Source organism: Tachysurus vachellii, chromosome 3 (assembly GCF_030014155.1).
Source record: "Tachysurus vachellii isolate PV-2020 chromosome 3, HZAU_Pvac_v1, whole genome shotgun sequence".
Taxonomy (NCBI): Eukaryota; Metazoa; Chordata; class Actinopteri; order Siluriformes; family Bagridae; genus Tachysurus; species Tachysurus vachellii.
The window spans coordinates 11,542,271-11,555,251 of NC_083462.1; the positions used below are offsets into that span (position 1 = coordinate 11,542,271).

A 12,981-nucleotide genomic window follows, 5' to 3' on the forward strand; every position below is an offset into this window, starting at 1 on the left:
ATATATATATATATATATATATATATATATATATATATATATATATATATATATATATATATATATATACACACAAACCCTATATATATAATTTTTTTTTTTCCTCAAATCATTGCTTTCATACTTTATTCAACCTTTTATCGATACTTTTATCCAAGAAGAAGAAGAAGAATATACAGAACCGCCATTAGACTCATGTCACTTCATTAAATAAATATTTTTTATTATCAGTGAAAATAAATACATTTTCTTAAGATAGAATCAACGACATTTTAAAAAGCATTTCTGGGAGTGAGGTTATGGAGAGAAACAAAGCCAAAGAAATCAAGCCAGGGATCCATGTACAATGCCGCTCATACAACGTATAATCATATGTCTGGAGGAAGCCAGCAGTCTAGACACAGGCATAAGGGAAGGCGAAATCACCTGAATGTTTAAGGTACACAAAGGGACTGTGGATGAACGCTTGGATGTACGCCGTGCAGACCTGCAAAAGTTCCCTTCACGTAAAAGCAATTTATCCGAGTCCCCTTTTTTTTTTTTTTTAAACAATAATATTGCTCACCAATGGTGCAGCTTCACTAGTGTGCTACAGTATAGGAATTCAACATCGGCCACAACAGACGTTAACTTACACGACTTGTCCTTAACTCATTCGTCGATTTTTAGCAGTGTTGACCTTGAATAATGTTCAGTAATGTAAGAATCACAATATATGTTCCAACAGATATTTTGGCCTTGTGTATCCTTGAGTTCTGTTTTGTTAATCCCAGACTAGGATGTGGCTCAGGCATATTCCCATGAGCTGGGTGGGTTAAGAAGGAAGTGGAGCACAGTTTTAGTGGAAGAGAACTACTTTCGACATTTTGGCTACTCCTATACAAAGCCCAGCTGAGATAAGCAAATACCATAACCTCACCACAGGGAAGAGGGGGAACTGCGTCCTTCGGATACAAGTTACTAACAAAACAATAATGTAGAAATTAATTAATTATTTCCATTTTGTAATTATGAGGCCACTGGAGAGAGTGGGTCCACTGACCTCAATTAAGAAGAAGAGTGTATCTGTGTATGTGTGTGTGTGTTTGTGCATAAAATTAGTGGTGAACCTGCAACGTAAGCTTATATACTCAGAGACATGGTATAGTGCTACCATGAGAGCATGAAAATTTGTAATAAGGACAACAATGCACATGGTGAATGGTTCAAACAATAGCGTAACATTCGGGGAAATTTAAAACAGGTGGCAAAAAAAAAAAAAACAAGATATTGCCGTAGAATACAATGCTGTCCTTATCTACTTAGCGGCTTGCTACAAGATATCACTGAGCAATATGTGGTTTAAGGGACATTACACAGTGGCACTGTATTGTCAAACTCAAGTTATTCACAGTATAGTGACATTCTAAAGACATCTACTGACCATTTATGAGCACTACATACATTTCATTTAGAGAAGTTGATGTCAAAAGCAAATGACACGTTATCTCTCGGAGGAACTATGACGTGCAATGTTTCGTGTTGCACTTCGACTAAATCTATGAATGAAGCCCCCATATTTTCAACTTAAAACGCACTTGGTATCTCTCTTTTGTTGTTTTTGAAAAAGTAATGCTGCTTGTTTAAGGCAGTCCTGGATCTGTGACAAACCAGCAGGGAGCAGGCTCAGCAGTTAGCGACAGAAGCTAATAAGACATTCCAGTGCTTTCCAAGCTGTTTCTTGCTATCTCTAGAAGCATAAAGAGACAGCCTACAGTGAACGGTTGACACTTAAATGCCAGCCAGTTGATTTGGTTTAATTCAATCAAGTAGTAGAAACATTATGAGCATTCAAACTATGTCAACTGTGATTAAAAAAAAAAAAAAAAGTGGACGCTTATGCTAATGTGGGTGTCTGGATGAATTTGACAGATTTGAGAGAAAAACTGAACAGTGTAAAATGACACTGTGAAAAATGACATTTATAACCAGCTCCAGGTGTTTCACCAATCCTAGGATCCTAAATGTTAGCTTTAGAGCGATGAAGGAATAATCGGTAGACTGTGTTGAAGTACCAGCCTTCAATACACCTAAAAAAAAAACCTCACTCAAACTGTTCTTCGCATTAACAAGCCTCTGGGAGCTTGTTTGATATAAAGCAGAATTGTCATATGATCTCAATAAATGTCCAGTTTTTGGTGACTAAATATATTTCTAAATGCCAGCGAAGCCCCCGGGGAGGCAAGACAGGCTATATGCATTGTTCTAATCAGGGCTGATAAAGTGAAGTCACATTCAACCCTGGTCCGACTGAGCTACATCGTCACCCCAGGGGATTGATAAAAAGTTGGTTGCTACCTCACAAAAACACACTTACAAAAGTTCAATCGCAGAGTTCAGCTCTTAAAAGAGCAGTGATCATTTGGAGAGAACCTCCCATCTTTCTTTTCATTTGCAAACAAATAGGTCAGGCCAGAGTGTACTACAGTGTGTATATATAGCATAACTTTACACTTCGCTTCAGACCAGTAAAACTGGCTTCCCTTGCACAAAATCCTCAGAATTTATACAAGCAACCATCCAACCAACTGACTAGGACAGATACAAAGTGAAACCAATACTAATTGGCTGCTCAGCAGCTGACAGTGTTAGGCTTCTGCTTGCAAACAAAGTCTGAGAAGAAGTCAAACTCATTCTGACCCAGTGAAAGTTCAGGCAGCTCTTGCACCCTGTCCAAGCCCAGTTCCAGCACAAGAGATGTGAGGACTTCCTCATCAATCAAGTCTGTATCCATGACGTTGAGGCCCAACGTTGGGCCACCCATCCCCATCTGCATGCCTGCCAGTTGGTTTGGAGCCATCCTGTATGGACCACCGGGTCCCATGTGGTGTCCGTTCCCGGGCCCGAGAGGAAGCCCGTGGTACTGGGTGTTGAGTTTCTGCAGGTGCATGCTGGCCATGAGCTGCTGAGATGTTAGACCTCCTCCGCCCATATACTGCTGCTGATGCTGCTGCTGAGGTGGTTGACTCTGCGGATGCATGTGATGTTGAGCTTGAGGGTGCTGTGGCCCCGGCTGCTGGTTTGCTCCTGCGTACATCATGTTACCTGTTTGCATCTGACTATGATGCCCGTTCCCCATCTGCCCGTTCATCATTGGCCCCATGCCGGCCCGCTGCCTCATCGCCGCCTCCAAAGAACCTTGTGGCCCTCTGTTGTAGTGCATCAGCTGGCCGCTCGGGAGGGTACGCATTCCTGGCTGGCCCATATGCTGAGGGTGATTGTTCATGCCCATGCGGAACCCATGACTCATGGGCATCATCATGTGATCAGCCATGGTTTGGAAGTGATGCTGCAGAAACAAGACAAGAATGTCAGCATATCACAAGAAAAAAAAACTTGCAACAATTTCTGACACACAAGCTGAACATGTCAAGAGTGAAAATATTTCTAACCTTTACTTTTTATTTTTTTTTTTTAAATATTGTAGCTTTTACACTTATTTCTTGACACAATGACTACAGTTTGTGATCAATCTATGTGAAAAGTATTTCAGCTTGTCACACAAAGTTGGACACCGACGATTCCCGTCGAACACTTGCCTTTACTTATCCCTCAGCATTTCAGCACTGGCAAATGTGCCAGCAGCAGAGACAAAGCCTAGGTGTTTAGAGTATGAGCTCTTTGCTGAGAAAACAATGCAGTCGTAGCAGACCTGAACCTCTGGGAGCATCACAACAAATATCAACCAGATCCCTAGACAAAGTGCTCAGCAAACAAAGCCTCGTCGAGAAACTGAACGGAGATACACAGCTTAAACTAAATAAGGATTTTGGGTCAAGTGATGTGATGTGACTCAAATAGAGAACGGAACTTTTTTTTTTTAATTCCCTGGATAAAGTCAAGATACATTTTAAGATCAACCTTGAATATGGTCATGATGGAAAGATCAGGATCACTATATGGTTAAGTAGGATGACCTACAACACGCTGGTGTTATTAATTGTTACATAAATCAGGATTTATATAAGCAATTGTTATACAATCTATAAATTCAGTGTGTCAGTGATCTTGGGGTGAGAAAGGAAGGAGAAGAGGGAGAAGAAAAAAAACCCGCATTATTTCTCTTTGTCCTTTCCACACGTCTCGACAAAAGATCTCCTGAATCATCTGACTTCTAAACCATCCCCAGTATCACCAGAACCGGCGGTGCGACAAAAAAAAAGCTTCTTGGATCAAAGTGCAACAAAACACTTTAAAGCAAACAGGATTGTTTTTTTTTTAAGGTGTATCCACAACACTGAAGTATTTAACGCGTGCACTGGGGACATGCGCGCGTTTGGAACAAGATGAAACAACTTTTGCATGCATGAAGACACGGATAGGTCTCGGATGAGAACATTAATAATGCAGATCGTCTTATAAGACGCGTGCACGCGTGCATTAGACGTGTTAAAGAAGAACACGCACGCATGCACGCGCGCGCGCGCACACACACACACGTACCAGTGTAATATGGCTCTTCCTTTCTGAAGAGTGTCCTTGCGTTTTCGTGGTATTCCAGAGACACGCGCAGTGTTGCTTCTCTCTGCTCCAGTCCCTGATACGGGAGATCGCTTTCTGGGTCAACTCTGCGATTATATCTCTAGAGCGGAACAAAAAGGGGGCGGGGGAGTAGGCGTGGTGTTGCTACACCCCGCCCACTTTGCTCTCGTTTCCTTTGTTGTGATTGGCCCTTCGCTTTTAATCACCGCGCTGAGAAAACGATTGGCTTCAGAAGGTTTTTATGCGAACGGACGTACGTGTGATGTAAGCACGTACGCGCGTTTCCCCGGAAACTCTTCAGCGTGTGAAGACAAGACAAGACAACACAACACAGCACAGCACAGCACGTCAACGACGTGTGGTGGCTTTGTTCATACTTTAAGAGGAACAAAACGCAATTCTTATGTAACACAGCTATTACATTTGCTGTAGGAAATATCCATATTCATTCTCCTCTTAGAACCTCCTAATAAAAGTTTGTAATAAATCCATTTAAAGAGATGAGTTTTTTTTCAAAATGGCGTCACTTGTTTATTATGTAGTTATAGAGGTTTAAATCACAGCACAATGTTACTAAACCTAATTATATTCTTTATTAATCTCATACCTCTTTTTTGTAGCATTGACCGGTATTGATTCAGACCTCAAAAACTTTAAATAAGTAGTATTATAACGAACAGATCCGATGTGTTTTCTCAGAAAATAAAGCTATACAAAGCTTTGTGGGTCTAATAAAAATAATAAACGGACAATTGAATTGTTATCTGACACGTTGAACTCGTGGTCATGAAATAAATCTGTAGCCTAGCTGTAATATATCTCAAGTGATGTGTTCGATTCCCATCGTTGCCCCAATGTGTCTGTCTATGTTCACATTTCAATCGATTGGCCTCCTGACAAAATGGATAAATATAGGTTTCAGACTCTGGTCAAGCTTCGACCATTTGCCTTGTGTAAGTGGCTTATTTACCATTTGAAAAGGAAAAGACTGGAGATTCATATGCTTGTGTGGAGAGAGAAAGCACCCCTGAGATGGAGGCCTGCTGGCACCAAGCATGTGCTAATGACGTTGCGCCAGCCATACTGCTTTCACACAGCACTTAGCCACAGTCCAGGCAATACACACACACACACACACACACACACACACACACACACACACACACACACACACACACACATGGGACAATTCTCCTGGCTGTGCCAAATAACTCTGTTTGCTCATACTCCTGAGGAATGTAAAGGACCATCTCTCTCTCTCTCTCTCTCTCTCTCTCTCTCTCTCTCTCTCTCTCTCTCTCACACACACACACACATACACACTGTTCCGAAGAGCATATTGTGCTGCTCTTTTCTAGGGCAGAATGGAAAGCAATCTTTCTGCTATCAGCATGCAGTACAGAAGTCCATCTATCAGCCCATATTACATTAAAATATACGACACAAGTACATCGATTGCTTTCTATATTAGAACAAAAGTGCTTAAAATAGTTTTATCCTGATGCAGAGAGCAATAATTGTCATTTAATATAAAAGCCAACAATTGAAAAAATTGTGTGAAGTTTCTAAAACTATATTTTGTACTTCCAAAACCACAAGTGAAAGTCATCACACAGAACAGCATGGTTTTACCACAGCTTGCAAACATGCCATGGCTTTTTCATCAGCACCAAAACCATTGATTTTAATCTCAGTCACAGTCTACTTTTTTGTCATTTTTGTCTTCTTTTCTCATTCTTCCAGTGATTTAGACATAGGTTTTTTGGTGGTTCATCTAGTTACTCGTTTCTCTGCCAAATAAAGACAAGCAGTATAACAGTACACTACAGTTTAACGAAATGTAAATTAAAATTAATTGGAATATACAGTAACTGACTATTAGATTGCAGTATTTGACCATGCAAATCTCTAATAAAGGAAATCAGCAAACCGTTTTCACAGCTTTTATTCAGCGAACATTTTGCTGGTGTAGTCAAGAAGTGGTTTATAAAAGCTTGGTTTATATAGTCAGCAAAACAACCGACAAGCAGGCTGACAGACCCAAGCGACAGGAAGGATGATACAAGACAAAACACAGACAGTAACTTAGCAAATAGGTTACACATCAACAGCTGACTTATAACCTTAAAATTATGCAATGACAGTCAACATTGACAAATTGTTGCATAAAGCTGTTGAAATACAGTATATTTGGCACTGATGGAGCCTCAAGCCAAAAACTTTGTTTAAAACTATTTCCAAAAGCATTATTCTAAGCCAGACAGTGCAGAAAGGATATATTTTATTAAGATAAAATTCTAGCTCAGGAAAGTAAACAATGCCTAAATTGAATAAATTTGCACAATTAGTAACGCGATCTTGACTACTTTGCATTAGTATACGCGATCTCAACTATGTCCTAGTAAACACTGCGTATAAACAAAACAGTGTGTATTTTGTATACCACTGTCTGGGAGGGTAACAGATTTCACCAGAGAAAACCTACAAGAAGTACATACTGATCTTTTATAAGCTTTGTTTGTTGTGTTATTTTTTTCCCCCTGAAAGAACTGTGCTGGTAAAATGGCTCTAATAATATGAAATTAACTCAGCAGCCACTTTAAAAGATACAACTGTACTCATTCAATCTTCAACTGTCACTTTTCTGTAAACCTTCACCCACTATAGCCTCAGATTCCTGTTTCTGTCTGACAGGAGTGAAACCCAATGTGGTTTTCTGCAGTTCAACCTCAGGGAGTAACGTATTGTGAGATGCTTTTCTGCTCACAACAAGTGTTCTGGGTAGTTATTTGTGTCACCATAGTTGTGAATCTCCTCTGACCTTTCCAGCGGCAAAACTGACACTTACTGGATGGGTTTTGAGTTTTTCACCATTCTTTGTAAACTCTACAGATTGCTGTGTGAGAAAATCCCATGAGATCAGCAGTTTTGGAAATATTTCAACCAGCCTGTCTGTGGTCAAAGTCACTGAGTGAGATTACATCTCCACTCTTATGTTTTATGTAAATATTAACTGAAGCTAGGTGGTGCAAAGTGGCTTTATTGGTTAGCTTGTTTTTTCCTCACATCTCAAGGGTCAGGATTTGGTTTCTACTTTCGTCTTCCCCATGTGTGTGGAATTTTCATGTTCTCCCTGTACTGTACTGCAGGGGCTTCCTTCATGTACTCTGGGATTCTTCCCCAGGGCAAAGACATGATTGTCATCTCTAATTTGTCCAGGGTGTGTGAGTGCGTGTGTGATTGTGCCCTGTAATGGGTTGGCATCCCATCCTGTGTATCCAATTCCTTGTGCCCCAAGTCCCCTGGAGTAGGCCCTACACTCTACTATACAGTAAAAATAAATGAATAACAGCTACATGTCATTCATGTTTGACACATATATATTTAATAAGACTATTTTGATTGCACAAGAGCTTCATTCACCAATATATTTTGAGAAGAAACAATAATTCACAATGTAAGTAGAGTTGTGTTGTAATTAAATTATAAGTGTATTGTCTGGCCACTTCTTTCAATATTGAGATCAAAGTAGCATAGTGCATCTCTGCTGCTCTGCTCTTTGGTTATAACTTTGTACACTATATAAGTACTCGAATGTAAAGGTGATTTTCCCACAAATCCCTTTAGCTTCCCTTTTTTTTCAATCCGTGTCCACATAATCCTATAGGTAAAGGGAAGGTCGAGAGCTCCGTTGTAAACAACATTGTGAAATGTAGAACGAAGAATGAATCGATTTAAATACAGTATTGTGTTTATATAGAAAGATCAGCCCCACCTTTTGTATACACCTACACATAGACCTACACTTACAGACACACCAGCAATCTCCTTAGAACAAAATCTCTTGTACCTCCCTTGTTGAATTAGGACTTCATCCTCTCTTGCATTCTCTCTCTATCTCTTTCTGTCCTCCCACCCCCACACTGCACAACACTCACACTATCTTCATTGTATTCATTTTCAGTCACCATTTTATGCTTTGTAACAACATGGTTAATATAGTTTTGCCAACACATTCACAGGCCAGGACAAATGAAGTGCCAAGCAGAAAATAATTACATTCAGCTAAGGCCAATCCGAAGATGCTACCCTTCTTAGCCTTCTTCATGGCTGCTCTACAAGGAACAGACACTGAAATGTAATTGGGTTGCGTTATATTTTTCAAATGAAAAAAAAAAAAAGTCCATGTGGTGGTGGCACGAGTGACTCTTAGCACACCTCAAAGAGTTAAAAAAAAAGTAAATGTAAATTTAAGATGTAAAGTACAATTCATGTTTCAGGCGTTTTTATAAAGAAGAACATGCAAATATTTTTGCAGCTGTTTGCTTGTGTGTTTAAACTTGTGTTTGGCATGCACACTCTGGAACGTCCTCCAGACCCACCCAATGTGGCCTTGGATGACACACAGCACAGAAAATCTACCTACTGTTTCTCACATATAGGTCTGTAAAGTGTATACTGACATGTAAAATAAGAGATTATGAAAAGTCTCAGACATCCTAAAATTCAGTTAAAATAATGCCATGTGGTGTATATATTTCTAAGACGTAATGGATCCTTCAACTTCAAAAGGACATTGAGTAATTGGCTGCATGTACGCTGTTGTTTTTTCAATCCAAGCCTACCATTACTTATGTGATCGTGTGAAGCAACTCATCCATCATTAAGCATATGGCGAGTGCACCCGAGGCAATAGACAAACATACACAAACACATTCATAGCACTTTTATTAGCACAAGCTCACCAGGATGCTATAAGGCCAGAATATCTAGTTTAAATGCTAAAAAAAAAACACTGGTGGAAGGTTGGAAAGACTGAGAGACTTTGCTAAATAACAGACAACGACTGCATGTATCTGCTGTAAATTTTTATTCTGAACAGATGTTTCATTCAACTGCTGCAAACCATCATAGGTGTTAGTGTGGAAATAGGAAATTTGCACGTTGTTGTCTCTGGCATGAACTACATAGAACATATTATTTCATGGACATATCTACATTGTACAAAGATCTCACTCTCTATCTTTCTTTCTCCTTCTCTTTTGTTTCTCCTCATGTTTATCAGCATTAGGGAGGAGTCACTACCGGTTATTGCAGATTAGCAGCATGTGCTGTGTGTGTATATGGAGATGGTACAGGTGTGTACATGTGTGTAAGAGAGAGAAAAGAGACTGAAAGTGAAACACAATCATCAAAGACTAGTCAGAGACAGAGAGCAAGAGAGAAACAAACAAGGGGGCACGTACATTCCTGCATCTCATGTTGTTAAAGCCATGTTTTGCTTCACTGCTTCCAATTGCCGGTCATTAACCCTCCTCCAGAAGGCCACTCTGAGAACTGGATCCAACCAGAGCTCTGACCTCACACTTAAGAGTAACAATCTTACACCACCGTGCCACCGCTCTGATCTTATTACTCTACTCCTATTGAAGAGCCAAGGTTTATTCACACAATACCACAAGCCGTGCATTTGTTACATCAATATTACAACACTTCACAACACAAGGACTTTTATTCATCACTGAAACAATATTGCTTCAGACTTTTACTTCAAACTCAAACTGAGGGCATGGAAGAACACATCAAGGAACAGATGTTGCGGTCCTGACTTTTTATCTGTTGCTTATGTACGTACGTATACGAGTGTGCTTGCAAACCACACCACCAGCTACATTATTCTGACCTCAAGTAACATGCTGTACTTATACTAGACTTAACATCAGACTTTTCTCTCGTTTCCAAGCAGCTTCACCCAAGACTTACACTGCGGGATCCCATTAGCTATTCATAGCACTCGAGGAATGTGTTTTCCCCACCCCATCATTTGTTTGCACTCTCTCTCTCTTTTTCTCTCAGTAGACTGTCCTTCAGAAGAGCGTTCAAGAGAGCCAGTGTAGGTGGGGGTGGCTCTGAACTCGTTTTTTTTTGCAAGACGATGATCTCTCAGTATGCAGAGTCTCTGAAATTTTATTTGTTTATGTTTTGTTTTACTTTTGTCACTTTTGTGTATTTTGATGACAGGCTGCTTTACATTTTTGTATATCATTCAGCTGGTGAGTGGAGGGTTAAGGGCCTTGCTCAAGGGCCCAGCACTGGTAATAATCCTGCAGTTTAACAAACATCTGTGTATTTTGATGAAATGCTGTTTTCTTGGAAAGGTGAAAACTAATCCTCCTTTCTCACAGTTCAGTTGTATAATTGTTTATTTGCCATATTGTCCCTTGACATGTTCAACAGCTGAAAAGTGGTAGTACAACAACAACAGCATCAGCAACAATAGCGACAACAACAACAACAAAGAACAGTACATGGCATTGCCATGTAACAGCTCCAGGATCCGTTCTACCCATGTCCAGTCCTAGCTCCATCCTAAACTAAACTAAACTAAACTAAACTAAACTAAACTAAACTAAACTAAACTAAACTAAACTAAACTAAACTAAACTAAACTAAACTAAATTGTGCAAGGTGTGTGAGTGTGTATGTGTTGTGTCCTTGTGATTGATTGGTGTCCCATCCAACGTGCAGTTGGAACATTGGCTCAGATCTACTTTGTAATGCATCCCAGGGGACCTGAGGCACAAGGTGAGAGGGACCCTGGACAGGGCATAATCACACACACACTCACACAGATTAGAGATGCAAATCAGCATAAAATGCATGTCTTTGGACATGGGGAAGGAAACCGTAGTACCAGAGGGAACCCCAGAAGCACAAGGAGAAACTCAGGCAGAGACAGGAATCAAAGCCCCATCCCTGAAGGTGTAAGTCTCACATGCCAACCACTAAGTTATTTATTCATTCACTTTCTGTCTGTCTGTTTATCAGTGTCAATCAGTCAGTCAGTCACAAATGTCCTCAATTAGAAAGTTAGGAATCTTGAGTCCTCTCTGACTTACAGTATTATACAAAGAGACAAACTGTGAGTGCAATTTGACACACTTATCTCTGGACACTGTTTTGTATGCATATGATGTTGTTCCAGCACTGGCATTCCTTGCCTATAATAAGATTCGTTAGCACTGCGAATGCAAAAAATGCCTTCAAGAATCTATGCTGACAATTTGTGTAACTTGCTTTCGGACTTCCTTACTTGCTCACTTGAAGCTGTTTAACCACTTGGGATGAAGGTGGGTGTGTGAGCCTCCAGCCTACATGCCCTCTGTTGTGTATGGAAGTTTAGCCATTTGTCAACGTCTTCTACCCAAACTTTTTCCTACTAAATAATGACCTGTAATCCTAATGGAGTTCTCCTTACTAGGAGTAAATGTTTTTCCAGTCCAGCTGTGTTCTTGAAATGGGGCCCAAAATCTTTGTCAATTTTTTTCATCAAATAAATGCTTTGAAATTAACGCTTTCAAGTATACACATTGTACTAATTTATTGATAAGATTTTAACATACAGTAGATTTAATTTATGGTGCCACTATTAGGTATATTCTTGCTTTTTCTAGCAGCAGTAGAAACGAAGATCTGAGTCACTTATGAATAAATCTCAGAAGAAGCAGAAATCTTTATACAAGACATATTTGAGCACTGTTTATCTGAGCATCTTGAAAAATGATGACAATAAGGAGAGGTCACATTCTTCAACTACAGTGCTACATAAAGGTAAATCATACTGAAAACACTGCTCTTGAGAGAGAGAGAGAGAGAGAGAGAGAGAGAGAGAGAGAGAGAGAGAGAGAGAGAGAGAGAGAGAGAGAAGAAAAGAAAAGGACCCTTTCTTGTCTTTTAAATGGAGAACAAACATGATAGGGAAAAACAAGAATTGATAGACGGAAAGAAGAGGACACAACATGTGTGTGTATCAGAGAGTAAGAGAGAGAGAGAGAGTGTGAGAGAGAGAGAGAGAGAGAGAGAGAGAGAGAGAGAGAGAGAGAGTCAGCATGTTAGCTGCATAGTGCAGCACTGGGAACATTGGGTACAAAGTGCAATGTCTTTTCCTGCTCTCTCTGATGGAGAGATAGAGCGAGAGCCACATTGCGAGGAGGAGTGCAGGAAAAGAAGGGGGTTGTACAGAGGTACGGTACCTCTGTAGAAAATTAATGTCTTAAAGATTTGAAGACTATTCTTGAAAGATTATATTAAAGAAAAATGTACAGTTAACAAATCCAATGCTGCAACAGAAGAGAGACCAGAACGCCCGCACACACGCACACACACACACACACACACAGAGTTTAGTTCGCATACACACAGTCACACACACACACACTTTCATGCACAAGTGCACACACACATATGCAGGTAGTCACACACACACATGCATGTGCACACACACACACACGTATGCATGCAGTCACACAATCACACACATACATACACACACATGTACACAGTCACATGCACACACTCACAGTACACCTGCTGTGTTTGTGTTTCTTCCCGCACCCCGCACCCCTCCCCCTGAAGCCCTGTTTCTTTCTGCTGGAGGGAGGAAGAGTCGTTAGACCACTA

The 12,981-nt window shown here is 40.2% G+C and overlaps 1 protein-coding gene across 1 annotated transcript; it reads right to left on the bottom strand.

Annotated features, from left to right (window-relative positions):
* Window positions 1-202: 202 nt before the first annotated feature.
* cited4a (Cbp/p300-interacting transactivator, with Glu/Asp-rich carboxy-terminal domain, 4a) lies at window positions 203-4,636 on the bottom strand. The gene is made up of 2 exons (XM_060865737.1): window positions 4,483-4,636; window positions 203-3,328 (listed from the first exon to the last, which is right to left on the bottom strand). The coding sequence occupies exon 2, from the start codon at window positions 3,311-3,313 to the stop codon at window positions 2,612-2,614; it is 702 nt and encodes a 233-aa protein (XP_060721720.1). The 5' UTR covers window positions 3,314-3,328; window positions 4,483-4,636; the 3' UTR covers window positions 203-2,611.
* Between the last annotated feature and the right edge of the window lie 8,345 nt (window positions 4,637-12,981).